The 16988-nt window shown below is 46.0% G+C and overlaps 1 protein-coding gene and 1 pseudogene across 2 annotated transcripts in view; one reads left to right on the forward strand and one right to left on the reverse strand.

The window, feature by feature from the left end:
* The window catches only part of EPHX2 (epoxide hydrolase 2), a 57319-nt gene that overhangs the window by 26248 nt on the left and 14083 nt on the right, over nucleotides 1–16988 (forward strand). For both annotated transcript variants that reach the window (XM_024767754.1, XM_024767755.1), the window contains 4 exons: nucleotides 1698–1732; nucleotides 4374–4400; nucleotides 6950–7035; nucleotides 10714–10825. In XM_024767754.1, the coding sequence (XP_024623522.1) occupies nucleotides 1698–1732; nucleotides 4374–4400; nucleotides 6950–7035; nucleotides 10714–10825 (260 nt within the window). The remainder of the gene's footprint in view (nucleotides 1–1697; nucleotides 1733–4373; nucleotides 4401–6949; nucleotides 7036–10713; nucleotides 10826–16988) is intronic.
* LOC112415003 (10 kDa heat shock protein, mitochondrial pseudogene) lies at nucleotides 3522–3830 on the reverse strand (annotated as a pseudogene).

Genomic DNA, 16988 nt, shown 5'->3' on the forward strand with positions numbered 1-16988 from the left:
GCAGAGTCGCTGGTCCTTCCATGGTCAGTGATGCTCTTAGCAGCTTAGCAAGCCAAGCAGCAGCTCACCACCCCTTTTCTGAGCTGCTTCGGCTGCATGCACATCAGGCCTGTTGTGTTGAGTTTGAAGCCCGCTGACGTGGGCTGGGGCTCTCAGTCACTCAGGAGGCCACCACCAGGCCACTGAGCCTGTCATGACAGAGATGTGCTTCCATGGTTGTTCCCTAAATGTCATGGTGTCGACTCAGCTGCTCCTTACTGCCTCTTGAACAATGCAGAAGCATTTTAGACAAAAGGAAGGACTTCAGTCCAAATATTCAGGAAAGACATCTAAGGTTTTTTTTTTTAATTTCATTATTTAAATGTTTATTTTTATTTATACTGCAATCTTCCCTGAATCCCCTGGGCATTACTTAGTAATATAATTTATCATTCAAACTCAACACTATTAAAAGAGAAACTGTTAATAATAACATATAAACTAAAACTGTCCTGGACAAACTGGGACTTACGGTCATACCCTAATTATGACTCTTTTTTTAAAATAAAAACATAATTTACATGTTAACTGTTGTCAAAGATTATACATAACATTAATTCTAAAGCCAAGTGCAATGATTTGGAATGCATATATGTACATTTCAGATCATTTGTATATAAATTTTAGATCATTTGGCAGTAGATTTTAAGTAACAAATTATTTTCCCTTAAAATTATGAAGCCTTTGTCCTAGTATTTTCTAGCTTCCCTTGTTGCTATACAGCATTCCAGTGCCATGGTACCTTTTTTCCTTACCCTTGAGACTTTTAGGATCTTTATCTGTTGTGTTCTAAAATGTTATTATATTGTGCTATGATATGGGTCTTTTTTCATCTACTTTTCTGGGTACATTTAACTTTCAGTTCTTGGAAATTTTCTTGAATTATTTCTTTGAAAATTTTTTTCTCCTGTTTTCTCTGTTTTTCTTTCTTTTTCTTTTCTGGAATTGCTATTGGTAAAATGTCCATACTGCCCAAAGCAATCTACAGAGTCCATGCAATCCCTATCAAAATCCCAATGACATTTTTTATAAAACTAGAAAAAACAATTCTACAATTCATATGGATCCACAAAAGACTACAAATAGTCAAATCAATCTTAAGAAAGAATAAAGCTGGAGGACTCATACTTCTTGATTTCAAAATACATTACAAGGCTACAGTAATCAATACAGTATGGTATTGGTATAAAGACAGACATACACACCAATGGAATAGAGAGTCCAGAAATGAACCCTTGTGTATCTGGTCAGATAACCTTCAACAAGGGTGCCAAGGCCACTCAATGGGGAAAGGACAGTCTGTTCAACAAATAGTGTTGTAAAAACTGAATATCCATATGCAAAATAATGAAATTGTACCCTTATCTTACACCATCCACAAAAAACAACTCAAAGTGAATTATAGGCTTAAACTGAAGACATGACACTAAAATTCCTAAATGAAAACATAGTGGAAAAGCTTCATGATGTTGGTATTAGCAATGGTTTCATGGATATGACACCAAAAGCACAGGCAACAACAACAAAAATAAACAAGCAGACTATATCAACCTAAGAATTTAATAAGATATTTTTTTTTTTGCCAAAGGGGCTCTTTTAGTTTTCTGGTAATTTTTAAACATGCAAATTAAGTGTATTTCTTTTATTTTTAATTGCAGAAATAGAAGAATATTCCATGGAAGTGTTATGCAACGTAAGAAGGATTTTTGGGTAACATCTGTAACTTCTTCTCCATCCTTTTGTTTTCATTGATATAAGACAGAAGTGTGGGTGTTCATTTAAATCCTAGGAAAGCAGCATTTCACAACATTTGGGTACAAATTCTTTCTGAAAGTCGAAGTATTTTGAAATAATAGCCAACGTTGACTGTATATCAAGTACTTTTCTAAGTATTTGATGGAAGAGGAAACTGAGTCATGGGGAGGTTAAGTAATTGCCTGAGGTCAACAGCTTGTAGAGCCAGGTTTAAACCCTGCAGTAGCTCCCATGCTCCTGCTCTTAGCTACCCCACCGTATCACCTTTCCCTTCTGAGAATTTTTAAAAATCACTTTTTTGTGGTAAACACATTGTTGGCCAGACCTAGGGAGTTAGTGTGTGGACTGGGGACTGCAGAGGTGTTCCTGTTCTAAGATAGACATACGCACCATCGGGGAGAGGGACCCTCATCTTAGAGCTTGCAGGGGAAGGCCAAGGCTGAGGTGAGGAGAGACTGTCACCCAAACCTCCATCAGCCCTGGAGCAAAAGCAAAGGCTGGAGGGACCGAGAGGAAGAAACAGCCTCCCGCTTGGCCAGAAAACTGGCGATGCCAGTGATTATGCTAAAATTACAGAAAGCCTTCATCTAGGAGGGTCACATCTCTGCCTGAAGCACCCCATCAGGCCCCACATGCAGGCTTGATGTCTCATAAGGGGAGCATGGGACTTGTCCGTGCTTGGACAAATCTGAGGAGCCAGTCTGAGAACCCCAAAGTTAAAGGAATAATAAAGAAGAAAGCAGAGAGATGCTATGAATAAAACTGTAGTGCTGAGGGAGTGGTTTGGACAACATCACCTGGGGGTCCTAGAAGGAGAAGGTAAAGGCGTCCCTGCACCTATTTAATTTCCCCCCATTCCTCTTTAATCGCTCCTCTCACTGATGGGGGTCCCAACTCACCTCAACCACTGTAGCTGGACCACAATTCTGCACCCTTCATCCCTTAGAGACCCTCTTAACATCAGACAGTCTGTTGGTTCCTCATCGGGAACCTCACTTTGCACATTATAGGATTTCTGGGAAACCCTCAGCTAAATTCCCCATTAGTGTGTACATTAGTCGGCTTGGGCTGACATAACAAGCCGACTAATGTACACATAACAGGCTGACATAACAAGACACCACAGACCAGGTGGTTTAAACAACAGAAATGTGTTTCTCACAGTTCCGAGATCTGGGTGCCAGCAGGGTCAGGTTCTGGTGAGCACCCTCTCCTGGCCTGGGGGTGACCACCTTCTCACTGTCTTCACATGGCAGGGAGAGAGAGCCGGCTCTCTGGGACTCTTCTTACAAGAACGCTAATCTTATCAGGTCAGGGCCGCACCCTCATGACCTCATTTAACTGTAATTCTGTAAAGACCCTGTCTTCAAATACAGTCACACTGGGGATTAGGGCTTCAACATAGGAATTTTGAGGGGACACAGACATTCAGTCCATATAACAGAGGGTTCAAAAGACCTCCTGACACCATTCAATAATTGTTCCCCTCTCTTTGCGGAGGGAAGATGAAAATAAATGATTGAAGTGAATTACACCAATACTGTGAGCCTCCTTCTAAAAAAATATGTGTGTCATTTCACCAATGGAACCTGTCATCTGTGCTTACTTTTTTTTCCCCCTTAGTTTATTATAAAAGAGAAACATGGAAATTATTTACATGATGAAAAGAGTTCAGAACTTCAGTGGAATGGGCAGTCTCAGTGATGCCATTTCAATAGTGACTTATTTCAGTCTACGTATTTTCCAAGAATGTCACCATCTCTAAATAAGAAGTAATCCTTGTCATCTAGAACTACTTTGGTGCATCCATATTCTGGGAAGAGAACTTCATCTCCAGCTTTCATGCTAACTAGTTGAATCTCTCCAACCTTTCCTTTAGAGCCCGGTCCAACGGCAACTACTGTTGCTTGCAATACTTTTCCTTGAGTTTTTTCTGGAAGCATAATGCCTCCTTTGGATACAGGTTTGGCTGCACTTCTTTCAACTAACACTTGGCCAAAGAAGGGAAGAAACTTTCTAAATGCCTGTCCTGCCATGACTCCAGCCACTGCAGTTCGTACTCTGCTCTCACGCCACTGCTGCCAGGAGGGGCGTGCAGTCTGGCCCTCTGGACATATCTGTTGTTGCCTTTTTTTTTTAATTAATTAATTAGTTTATTTATTTATTTTTGGCTGAGTTGGGTCTTTGTTGCTGCGTGCCAGCTTCCTCTAGTTGTGGCGAGCAGGGGCTACTCTTCGTTGCGGTGCACAGGCTTCTCATTGTGGTGGCTTCTCTTGTTGTTCTCGTCTTTCCTCTGTATGTGTCTGTGTCCAAATCTTCTGTCTTATATTGGATCAGGACCTGCCCTAATGACCCCATTTAACTTAGTCACATCTTTACTTAAGATCCTATCTCCAAGTAGAGTCACATTCTGAAGTACCAGGGGTTAGGGTTTGGGCTTCAGCATATGAATTTCGTAGGGCGGGGAAGGTAGGGGACACAATTCAGACTGTAACCAAGGCAAACACAGTAATTCTGACCTCGGAGCCGCTGAGGTGATAAATACAGTTCTGATTTTGTGTGTGTGTTTTCTCTCTTAGGACATGGTCACCTTCCTGGATAAGTTGGTAAGTAATTATTTTGAACTCATCTCTTTGGAGAATTCTGTTTGGAAGTGGGCAATTAAAGAAAAGCTGTGACCTTTGAAGGTGTCAGCTGTTAGAGCCCTGGAGGGAGCGGTATGGGAGGGGGAAGGTGGGGTGGTGGGTCGGAAGGGATTATAAAGACAGGTTTGGAGAATATAGAGGTGAGATTGGTTTGGTTCTTGTTTCATGAAAAGCATCTTCCAGGGGATAGAATGTCTCTGTTGGCTTTAAGCCAGATGAAGAGCCTTAGTGCCAGCTGAAGAAGGTTGGGAAACATCCGATAGGCTAATACTTCCCAGCTTCTTAAAACTTCCATCCCTTTTGACATATTTAAAATCGAATGTCTTCATTTAACATGGTTTGGAATATCAAACTCAATGAAAACGATCAACAGTGGTCATCCGAGAATACACTGCCGCAGAGCACACACACTCTTCTGAGACTCAGGTACACCCTCTGCCACCTTCAGTCAGGTCACGTGGCAGAAGGGAGACCCCGCAGCATGGCTGAGGGGGCAGAGGGCCCAGCCAGGACAGTGACAGTACAGGGGGGCTGAGATGACGAAGGAGTTCCAGATCTACAGCAGGGCCTGGTGTAGGACGTGCGGTAACAATGTCATGTCCCATCGCCTGCAGATTCTCAGTCCTGTGGAACTGGCTTTGGAACTTTTGAGTGTGATGGGGATAGCTAAGGCCCAGTGTGGCCGCCCCACTCCTGACTTTTTCTAGAAGATTTCCAACTGGCTGGGAACGTCTCTTATTCTGATGGTTGAGAGGGAGTCTCTGTGGTTGCTGGCCAGCTGGGTCAGGTGTCCGTCCCCGGCCCAGTCATGACTAGGATATGTGGGAAGGAGACTGGGCCAACCTGGATAACCTGGGTGACCAGATGAGGTAGTCATTTGCCACCTGGAGGTGGTGCCTGAAGCCTTTGGAGGAGATGAGCTCCCCAACGACAGGCCTGAAGGCTGAGCCATGGAATAGTCCCAAGTGAGAGGTAGAGAGGGAGTCGTAGACTCAGGGAAGTAAGAAGAGTCTGGAAAGCAGAGTTTCACAGAAGCCCAGGGAAGAATGTTTCAAAGGAAATGCCTCATGCTGCTATTGACTAAAAAAAAAAGCACAACCTAAAGGTTGAGAATTGTGTTTTATTTGGTGGACAAACTGAGGACGTAAGCCCGATACAGCATCTCAGATAGCTCTGAGACCGCTTCCAGAGAGGTAAGAGAGGAGGCAGGATATATAGTAGTTTCTGCAACAAAGACTAGGTAGTCGGAACATCAAAAGATTACTCTTGATTAAAGAAAACCACGTATCTCAAGTTAAGGAATTTAGCATTTTTCTCTGTATTGGAAGGTGCAAGAGTCTGGGCTCATAGAAATCATTCCTTCGACATGCACCTCTGCTAGCTGGGGCCGGTATCCTGCTTTTCTCCATCCTGAATCCCCTCCGGGTGCCCCACTGAGGGTGGCTGCAGTGACTGAGGGCTTGGCAGTGGGCAGCCTGTTTGTCTCCATCCTGAGTTCCCTGAGGGTTCACCAGCGGGGTGACTGCAGTGGCTTGGTGGCTGCAACATCCTTTGTTTACTGATACGCCAGGCAGCATTTGTTTCACTCACACTGCAGAACGATCGGGAGAATGAGAACCAAGAGGGGAACAAAATTTTTAGTGATTAGTAGCCTTAAAGAGAGAAGTTTCAGTGGACTTGGGCGTAGCAGGGAAGAAGCCACTGGAGGGACTTAGGAAGGTCGTTAGGGAGGCACCTGATATAAACCGTTGTGAAAAGCGGGAGAACACAGGAGACGGAGTGTGGCAGAGAGCTGAGGCAAGGAACCACCTTTCCAGCTGGTGGTGGGGCCGGGGCGGATTGGAGCCCCTAAAGCGCTCAGCGGGTGGCATAGAGGAGGGAGTCCGATTTTAGGTTAGGAGACCTGGGTCTGAATGGCGGTTCCCCCATTTACCATCCGTGCAGCCTGGGCAAGTCACCCGCCCGCTGTGAGCCATCTTTTCATTTGTAAAATGTGAGTTCGAAGGTTACTGGGAGGATTCCAGATAAAGGGCCTGTGACACAGAAGATCCTGCATGAAGGGAGCTGTGGTCGTTCGTGGTTACAGCAGCAGAGAGGAAGGTGCAGGGAGAAATTGGGAGGTAAAGGATGCTTTTGAGGCTTGTAGAAAAGATCCGAAAGAATGGGGAACAGAATAATAACCACTCAGTGAAAGATGAGCACGGAGGGGAGGGGCGGTGTCATTCTAACGTGAAGACAAAAGGGAGGAAAGGAGGTGAACAAAGTTTGATTTGTGGGAAGGTAGAGAGGGAATTCATGGCCAATGGCCTCAGTCTTCTGAGAAGATTTAAAAGGCCAGCCATTTGTGTGCAGGGTCGGTGGGGCCCGACCTTCAGAGGCTTCAAGAGGGCGGGTGTTGGGCGTAGCTGCTGCGGTTAGGCCTACGGGGAGCCCCAGGCCTCCGGCTCTCAGCATCCCATCTCCTGTGCCGGAAAGCTACTCACACTCAGTCCCCTTCTTTGTCCTCCTAGGGCATCGCTCAAGCTGTGTTCATTGGCCACGACTGGGGTGGCATGCTGGTGTGGAATATGGCTCTCTTCTACCCCAAGAGAGTGAGGTAATTAGGCCTCGGGCATCAAGAATTTGGGTCAGACTGGACTTGAATTCCCTAGACTCCTTCCTCAGGTCTTGAATTCCATAAAACTTCTTGAAAATAATGGGTTATTATCTGGGAAGGTGACACCGTAGCCCCTCAGCTCATTGGTGTATAAGTAGGGAGGGTTTAATGAGCTAACATCTTGGGCTCAAGGCCTGTCCCAATCACCAGTAATGCAACGAATAATTCAGGGCCTGAGTGCCAGTGGGAATGCAGGAAAATGAGGGTGGACTTTGAGGGGAGGAAGTGAGGCAGCAGGGGATGTCAGAGTCATAGAACTGAGTGGCAGGAGACACTTTAGCCCTGGTCAGAGTCAGAAAATGTGGCTTTCACTTTTACCCTGAACTGGCTACGTGACAAATCACTTCACCCGTTAGGCCCTGGTATCTTCAACCACAAAGTGGTAATGGTCACTCCTACCCGACTCTTCAACCTGCAAAATACAGTTGCAAAAAAAACAGATGTCAGGTTGGAATGATATGTCATGATCGCCATCACATCACTCATAATCATTCTCAGAATGACATTTCAGGGCACAAGTGGGAGCTTTCAGATGATGGGTTTTGAACCTGGAGAGTCAGGTGGTCTTTGTGGCCACACCCCATCTGAGCTGGTAACTGCAGTTAAAGTCTGTCTGACCTCCCATTTCAGCCTCGGATCTTAGCAAATTAATTAAAACAACATCCTTAGCAGCCATCTGTGTTTCCCTAACTAATCCAGTTACTTTTTATTTGGCTGAGTTTATAGGCATGGAAACACTGGAGAAACTTTGCTCAGCTCAACCCTAGCTCAAATGGCTGGATGATCTCAAAGACCAGAAAGAATCACACATTTCCTAAAGTATTTTTAAAGTTTTTGCACGCTGTTTTGATCTCTTTAGCTTCTCTCTCTGTCATTCAAAAGTGAGATAAGAAAGCTCTTAAGAATCAAGTTCACCAAAAGGTTACTCTGCAGGCTGTGTTAGATGCTCCTTGAAGGGAACAAAAAGAAATAGAGCAACAACATATGGTCTCCACCTTGTTGTTTTATTAAACTTCATCTAGTTCTCCTGTGAGAATTTTAAAAGATTTAACGTGAACCAAGTGAGGTTTTGTGCAGAGTACCATCAGATCGGAGATGCAGGCGCGCTCTGGTTTCCCGTTCCTCTTCTCCTGTGCTGTTTCTACCCTGCCTGCTGTTGATTCTGGAGTAGTTGCTCATTCTATGTCTGCTCTCATCAAAGCAGCCCTGTTGCCTCCTTTCTGGGAGGGCGGGAGGGAACTGAGACCCTGTCGCAGGGCTGTCCAGGATGGGACCCTGCATCTCTGGGTCTGGGAGCATGTTTTATTTAAGGATATTGCTAACAGCGCAAATCTCTGCCTTTCTAGCCAGACAATGAATGAAAGAAAAGGAAAAAAAAGCCCACATTTAATGTGGAATATTTCTTTGAATCCTTGGTTTCGCCTTTCTACTGAAATAAGCTTTGGGAACCTATTTAAAATCAGGGTCGGGGCTTCCCTGGTGGCGCAGTGGTTGAGGGTCCGCCTGCCGATGCAGGGGACACGGGTTCGTGTCCCGGTCCGGGAGGATCCCGCATGCAGCTGAGCGGCTGGGCCCGTGAGCTGTGGCCGCTGGGCCTGTGCGTCCGGAGCCTGTGCTCTGCAACGGGAGAGGCCACAACAGTGAGAGGCCCGCATAATAAAAAAAAAAAAAAAAAAAAAAAAAAAAAATCAGGGTCTATTCACTTGTTTGTTTTATATCCTTTCTTTAACAATCACCTGGAGACGCTGCTGCCAGAAGGAGGCTGTGGTTCAGCTTTTTCTTCATCTTAATGCAGTTGGCAGCAGCATTTATATATTATCATCTCATTTAATGATGATTTTTTTATATATGGAATAAATGATATGTCAAAGCGATTCAAAAGAAATCCCCACTCTGTTCAGAATATTTAGTAAAAACTAGAATTTCTTGACTTGTGATTTAAGTAATGCTTAAAGTAGGTTCCCTGTGGTAGCATTAGGAACTTATAGGCATCAGTATAACTTATTTTATACCCTAACCTGCACTGTCTAATCGTGGTTATTGAACTTTTGAAATGTGGCCAGTTTGAATTGAGATTGCTATAAGTAGAAAATACCTTCCAGGTTCCAAAGACTTAGTATGAAAAAAAGAATGTAAAATATCTTACTAATAATTCTTAATATTGATTACATGTTGAAATTATTAATACTTTAGATATATTGGATTAAATATTAAATTAACATTTAAGTTAACATTAAATTTAAAATTAAGTTAATTAATATTAAATAATATTTAAAATTAATCTCACATGTTCCTTTTTACTGGTTTTAATTTGGCTACTGGAAAAATTTTAATTATATATATGGCTTGCATTATATATATATATATTTTTTGCATTATATTTCTATTGGTTGGTGCTGGATAAGCCTCACCAGTCCTTCCATTGATTGTTTTATTTGCCCTAATTATACCATTGCTCCTATTTTATATATCTATTTCTTTTCTGGGAACAAGTTTCCACAGGGTAAGCGTGGGATACGGAATTCTTTGCCGACCAGCCAGGCTAAATGTAGTCCTGGCTAACTTGTATCAATTCTGCCTTTGTCTGGTCTCTCAAATTCACCCACTTTTATTCCTTTTGCTGCCATCCTCTTCCCCTCAGGATGACTAATACAGTAGTCTGCTGGCTTCTCCCCCTCTCTGCATCCACGTGATGGATCGCTGCTTGATACATCACTTCCTGACTGCAGCTTCCATCCACTCTCACCTCTTCCCAGAAGCCCTCATGGCTTTCTTGGTTTTCTGCAGCTTCAAGTCCAGACTCAGGGCTCTTGATGTTCTGGGTCCCATGAGCCTTTCTGGCTTCATTTCCCAAGATGCCCCTTTAACCAATTGGACTCTGGCCCTGTAGACGCCTTGCTCCATCAAATTGAACCCCAAGCTTTGCCTCATTCTAGAACTGGCTCAGGCGACCTCATGATGTTTCCCTTGCAGGTATTGGTTCCCCTCCCTACCTCTCCCCCACATGTAAAAGTCAAGTTCAAATGCTATCTCTTCCATAAGGTCTTCCGTGATGCCCAAACCTAGAAATCCTTTATCTCCTTGAATTCCTGTGGTATTTTGTAGGAATTCCTATGCCTCATTTTGCAGTCTATCTCATAATATAGTCATGGGTGTATTTGACTAGCCTTCCTTATTGGACTATAATAAGCTCTCGGAGTATTGGTTTTATATTTTCTCTCCCCTAGTATGTGGCGTGGAATTACACTCAACACAGAGGAAACAGTGAGTGAAGGAAGGAAGAAATGACTGTGTTTTTACAAACTAGAGAAGGATTGTACTGTTCACGTATTCTAATCAAGGTGGATATACTGCATGTAACGTGCGTGTATCTTTGTCGAAGGCAAGTAGGTGAGAAATACTGCATTTTAGTGGCAAAACACACACACACACACACACACTGGGCTGGAGAGTCAAGAAGTATGGTTTCAGGTCCCGTTCTCCCTGCACTGCTGGTGTGAGATCTTGTGTGTAGCGCTCTCCCACTCTGAGCTTGCGTTTTGACACATGAGGTCCTTTCTGGTCCTTACAGACTGTCTTCTTATGGGGTCTGTGTCTTGACACCTCTTCTTTCCACAGGGCAGTGGCCAGCTTGAATACTCCCTTCATACCAGCAAATCCCAAAGTGTCCCCAATGGAGATAATCAAAGCCAATCCTGCCTTTGATTACCAGCTCTACTTCCAGGAACCAGTAAGTTTGGGGCCCTGTGAGCAATGATCTCCGCAAGGTTTTTGTTCTTCTTTTGCCTTCCTCGTTCCTTCTTCCCGTTGATCGGACTTATCTCTGTCCCCTTGAATTTTCTGTGGCTTTAATGAGAAGTGAGTTCACCGATGGGTTCAGGGGAAGCTGGCACCAGAGCGGGGCTGGTCCTTCCCGGCTGACGGTGCATTTCTCTGTGTGTGTATTTGGGGTGATGAGGGGAGCAGCGGGGTGGGGATGGCGCATGGGGCTCCCCTGCTTCTCTGAAATTGGGAAATGAGGGCTGAACTCTGTTTTGGAGCCGGTTCTTCTCAATTCTCTGGCTGAGAGGCTGGTGAAACCCACCTCTTATTGGTGACAGCTCCTGGCCTCCTGCCAGGGATTTGATATCTCTGCTGAGGAGTGACATCTGTGATTACAGACAGTGCCAGAACCTAAAAGCCCTGCATCAGGCCCCAAGTATCCTTTGAGAGGTGTGCGAGGCTTCTAGGTGTCACCCGTGTGCCACAAGCTCTGGATGCCTTTCAAAGATGCCCACTGGGGTTTGGATGATGTGTGATGGGTGCGGCTGCCACCTTTCACTGGATTCACTGAAAGCAGCAGCATCTGGCCTGGCTGCACCCCCCCATAGCTGCCCTCATCTGAGCAGGGTACCTGCTCCTCTGTTCGTGGGCCCTGGACCCCGATGCCCAGCTACGTCTGGGTAATTCCAAAGAGGATAAAAGATGTTTCCTAACACTCCAAAGAGAGAAGAATAGATCGAATTAATTGACAAAGAGCACGAGAGCATCTCACCACATCTCTCATCCAGCCCTAGCCCGTCTGCTGCTCATAGGAGGTACCATTGCCAGCGAGGGTCACAGCCATCCCATTTTTGATTTGGCGAGTAACTCTTCTCCAAGAATGATTTTAATTAGTAAGATGGTGCCTTGGAAGAGGAACTTCTTGATTCGAGCAGTAATCTGACTCATTCAGTAAGATACCAGGCGCCTCCGGCAACGTCATGACAAGATGCTTGGGTATCACACCCTCCACTGAGGCCAGAGCCCCACTGCCACAGCCCAGAGTGTGGACAGCTAAAGAGCTTCCTTTGGCTTGAATTGAATCACAGTGTCTTGAATTAGTTTGAAGTAACCTTGATTTTGAGAGATAAAGATGATTTAGATGGTACATTAGTCAGCTAGGGCTGCCATAACCAAGTGCCACAGCCTGGGGGGCTTAAACAGCAAAATGTATTATCTCACTGTTCTAGGGGCCAGAAATCCAAGATCAAGGTGTCTACACAGTTGGTTTCTTCTAAAGCGGTTCTCCTTGCTTTGTACATGGCCCTCTTCTTGCTGTGTCTTCACCATGGCATTTCCTCTGTATGTGTGTGTCCCTGTCCAGATTTCCTCTTCTTATCAGGACACCAGTCACATTGGATCAGGCCCACCCTAATTACCTCATTTTCCTTTAATTACCTCTTTAAAGACCTTACCTCCAAATACAGTCACGTTCTGAGGTACTAGGAGTTAGGACTTCATAGGAATTTGGGGGAGACACAATTCAGCTTGGAACAGATGGAGACCATGAGGGTGAAGGGTGGGGACTGTGAGAAACCGACTTATTTGGAATGAGACCCGGGCTCATGGGACAGGAAGGAGGACGTGTCCTTGTGCAAGGCCCGGAAAGCAGCCCCAAGTTTGTAGTCGATGTCGGAATTAGTAGAGAGTTGTTGTAGGTTTAACGCTTATCGTAGGGGGGCCCCCATCTAATTCTTTCGGCTGGACTAGAAGTCAGCATCCCAGACCAAGGTGCGATGCACTGCCTGTCACCCTCTCCCAGGTGTTTGGATCACTCAGGTGCATCTCGGACTGGTGAGAAGCATTTGGTGATGGGAGAGAAATGAAGTGCTGGTTCTAGGTTCTTGAATGGCAGCTGCCTCAGCCTTTAGGGATTGGGAAGGAAACAGCCCCAAATAAAACTGTGAAGCAGGTGTTTGGGTCCCTGTCACCTCTTAGCTGACCCTTTCTCAATCTCTGGCTCTGCTTGGTCCCCAGCCCCCAAAACCCAACCCCCTCCCACTGCCCTCTGTGTGCCCAGAGGACACGACCCCGCCCGGCTGTGCCATCACCTCGAGTGCCCCATGCGTCAGAGTTGCTCTCACCTGTCTGCCTCCTCCCCTGGCCCAGCCCCCAGGCCCTGTGGATAGGTTACGACAGGCCCTTGACACTCTGGCTCCCACTGCTGTGGTACCACACATGCAGCATCTAGAGGGAGAGGGAAGGTGTGGGGTTGTGTGCCCGTTTCTTTCTCTTCCACCTCTTTTTTCCATTTTCTTTCTTATCCTTTTGAATTGGACATTCGTAAGAAGAATCCTAACTGCTGTGAAACAGAGGTGGCCCGTAATTGCGGGGAGGGCTGGAGCCTGACAAATCTGTTGAAATGTCAGAAATGTTTTGACCAGTGTCAATTGTAAAGAACTGGTTCATCCAGCAAGTAGCTGTGCACCATCTATTGTGTGCCAGTTTCGGGGGACATCTAGAGATGAGTGACAACTTTTGAGGGCTTAAACAGCTCTTGGGGAGACAGGCACGTAACAGACACCCAGGGAATAAGGCAGCAGAAAGGACTGTAATGGAGGTCCAGCTTACTCTGGGGGCCCACAAGAAAACACAGTTAACTTTTAGCAAAGGAAGGAGCATTTGAACTGGACCCAGGGAGGTGAGTAGGATTTGGGTGGGGGGATCTGAGAGAGAAGGGACTGCCAGCCTGAGGGGACGAGTGACCGAAAATGCGTATGAAACCCCTTAACTCAGGGATAGATGTCACGAGATGAGAAAGAGAGGGTAACAAAAGAGTCAGTGATCCTTTAGGTGAACTTCAGAAGGTCTGGAACATCTGGAAACTCCCCCCAGAGTTTAATAGGCGCACGCATTTTTCCAGGAAGAGTCCCTAACTTTCATCAGAACCTTAGCAGTTCGATAAAGGCTAAGAGGTGCTGAACTGGATGGCCCTGGGCTTTCAGGTGAGGTGTGGAGTCGGGGAGGGGGCGGGCAGCAGCATCAGCGTCACCTGGGAGTTTGCTAGAAATGCAAACTCACCGGCCCCCTTTGTGATCTGCCCAATGAGAATATGCGTTTTTAACCAGGTCCCCCAGGTGACCCCCGTGCGCATAACCTCCCAGCTCTGACAGCTGTCTTCTGTGATTCTCAGTCAATTTCTGTGACCGTCTAGTCCGATGAACCTCAAATGTCAGTGTGCTTCAGAATCACCTGGAAGGCTAGTTATGACATAGATCCCTGGACACCCCCTCCAGAGTTCAGATTCAGTAGGTTTTTGATGGGGCCAAAGGATTCACATTTCTTTGGTGAGGTCCTGGAGCCACACCTTGAGAAAAACGACCATAGCCCCGAGGAGGGGTGTAATCCAGCCACTTCCCAGGCAGTGATGGGCGGGCAGCCGTCCTTCTCAGTGAATTAGAGACCTCTGGGCAGCTGGCTCCACTCAAGAGTGGCTGGAGGGGATCGCGCAGGGCATTGACTACCTCGCTAAGGTTCCCTTTTAACAGTGATTCTGCGATTTTCTGATCCCAGGCCCCCTCTGCACTCTTACAAATTATTAGGGACCTCAAAGAGCTTTAGTTCACGTGGGTTATATCTACTGGTATTTACCATACGAGATATTGAAATTTAGAACTGTCGATTCGTTAAAAAAGGATAATGTGCCCATGTTGATATAAATAACATCTTTTTATTTTTTTAATCTTTATTTTCCTTAAAAATTTAGTGAGAAGTATAGCATTGTTTTACATTTTTCGAACCTCTTTTATGTCTGGCTTAATAGAGACAGGTGGATTCTCCTACCTGCTTCTGCGTTCAGTCTGTTGGGATGTCACATGTTACTGGAGCCTCTGGAAAACTCCACTGTACGCTTATGAGAATAAAGAGGATATATAACATGTTAGTGTTGTTACAAAAGTTTTCTGTCATGGATTCCCTGAAAGGGCCTCAGGGCCGCCCAAAGGTCTCCAGACTATATACTTTGAGAATTACTGCTTTTTATTTCTTTTAGGCTGTATTAGTTATAGGAGATAGAAAAAGGGAAGTAGTGGTTTCACTATGTATTACCTTTGAGCAAAGTACATTTAGGGTATGTATCAACAGAATTCAGCTCATTAAAAATTATTTTTCTTTATTATTTTTTAAGTTATGGTAAAATACACATAACACAAAACATACCATCTTAACCATTTTTGTTTTTGTTTTTGTTTTGTTTTTGGTGGGGAGGGTACGCGGGCCTCTCACTGTTGTGGCCTCTCCCGTTGCGGAGCACAGGCTCCGGACGCGCAGGCTCAGCAGCCATGGCTCACGGGCCCCGCCGAGCCGCGGCATGTGGGATCCTCCAGGACCGGGGCACGAACCCGTGTCCCCTGCATCGGCAGGCGGACTCTCAACCACTGCGCCACCAGGGAAGCCCGTCATCTTAACCGTTTTTAAGTGTGCAGTTCAGTGGCATTAAGTACATTCACATTGCTGTACAGCCATCACCCCCATCCGTCTCTAGAACTCTTTTCATCCTGCAGAGCTGAAACTCTATTCATTAAACACTAACGCCCCATCCTCCCCTCCCTCAGCCCCTGGCACCCACCCACCTACTTTCTGTCTCTATGAATCTGACTACTGCAGGTACCTCATATAAGTGGAATCATATAGTATTTTTTTCTTTTGTGTCTAGCTTATTTCAGTCAGCAGGACGTCCTCAGATTCATCCATGTTGGAGCCTGTATCAATTTCCTTTTTTTTTTTTTTTTTAAGGCTGAATAATATCCCATTGTGTGAGTTTTTAGTTCATCCATTCTCCCCTTGATGGACACTTGGGTTGCAACTACTGCTTTTTGAGTGCCTGTTGGGCCAGGTGGTTCTGTTTGCAACAGTACGTGGCGCTCTTTCCCATCTTTTCAGCTGAGCGAGCCGAGGCTCTGGGAGCCTCACTCACTCGCCTGAGATCAGGTACGTGACTGGGTCGGGATGTTGACCTCGCCTTGTTTGACTTCAAAGCCCACACACCTCCTCTTAAGCCACACTTTGGAGGGAGTTTGGACTTTCTTTGTGTGCTCTGTGCATCGAAGCAGAGAGGGGAGGAGCAAACCAGGATAAGCTCAAGGTCTTGATGGAAGGAGGGACCTCAGGGGAAAGATGCTTACTTAATTGCAGCCCTAGTAGAGCAAGGATTTTCATTTCAAAGGTTGTTACAGTCTTTGTGGAAAAATCGGTATCTTTATTGGTCTGTGGTAGCTGTTGGCGGATGGTTTTGTTCTTAGAACAAAGCCTCTTGGCAGGGAAACGTTCGATATTCAAATTAGTCATCTGGCCACTAAGGCTCCCAGGAAGCGGTTGGGGGAATCCAGCAACTGGGGCTGGTCCTGATGGGCACCAAGCTGGGTCTTAAGGAGAAACCATGGTGGGAGGGGGGGCCGTCCCGCCAGCCTGTCTGCTCCCTCTTGGTGAGGAAACGGACTGGCCAAGTCCCTTCCTATCTATGGCCCTCAGTTTCCTCATCAGAAAAAGGATGGTCTAGTGGGATGGTTTTCACATGGATGATAGCTTTAAACATAAGCTGAATTCAAGCCAAGGAATAAAACATAGCATAGAGCAACTCTTTGATCAGGGGTGGGCCCTGGGAGCCCCTCCTTCCCGTCCCTCCTCCCACCCCACCCCGTCTTCCCCACCTCTCTCCAGCCTGGAGGCCGTGTCCAGGAACACTCAGGGGTCCAGACGCCCACCCCCAGCCCTTCCACCTGTTGCTCAAGTTTGCTGAGCACCTCAACGTGCGGCTTAGACAAACTCCAGGTTAAGATCCAGCTCCTTGAGCTCTTTGAACTCTTGGCCAACATTTACTCTCCTGTCCTGTGAATTTGCCGAGTCTGGTGGAAACTCAGATCAAAAGCTGTGTTTTTCTTCTCAGAGAAGGGATCATGGCCTTTGCATTTGTGTAGTAAGAAAGGGAAGAGGGGCTTCCCTGGTGGCGCAGTGGTTGAGAACCCGCCTGTCAACGCAGGGGATACGGGTTTGAGCCCTGGTCCAGGAAGATCCCACATGCCGCAGAGCAACTAAGTGCGTGCGCCGCAACTACTGAGCCTGTGCTCTAGAGCCCGCAAGCCACGACTACTGAG

The sequence above is a fragment of the Neophocaena asiaeorientalis genome, unplaced genomic scaffold (assembly GCF_003031525.2).
Source record: "Neophocaena asiaeorientalis asiaeorientalis breed wild unplaced genomic scaffold, Neophocaena_asiaeorientalis_V1.1 scaffold523, whole genome shotgun sequence".
In the NCBI taxonomy this organism is placed as follows: domain Eukaryota; kingdom Metazoa; phylum Chordata; class Mammalia; order Artiodactyla; family Phocoenidae; genus Neophocaena; species Neophocaena asiaeorientalis.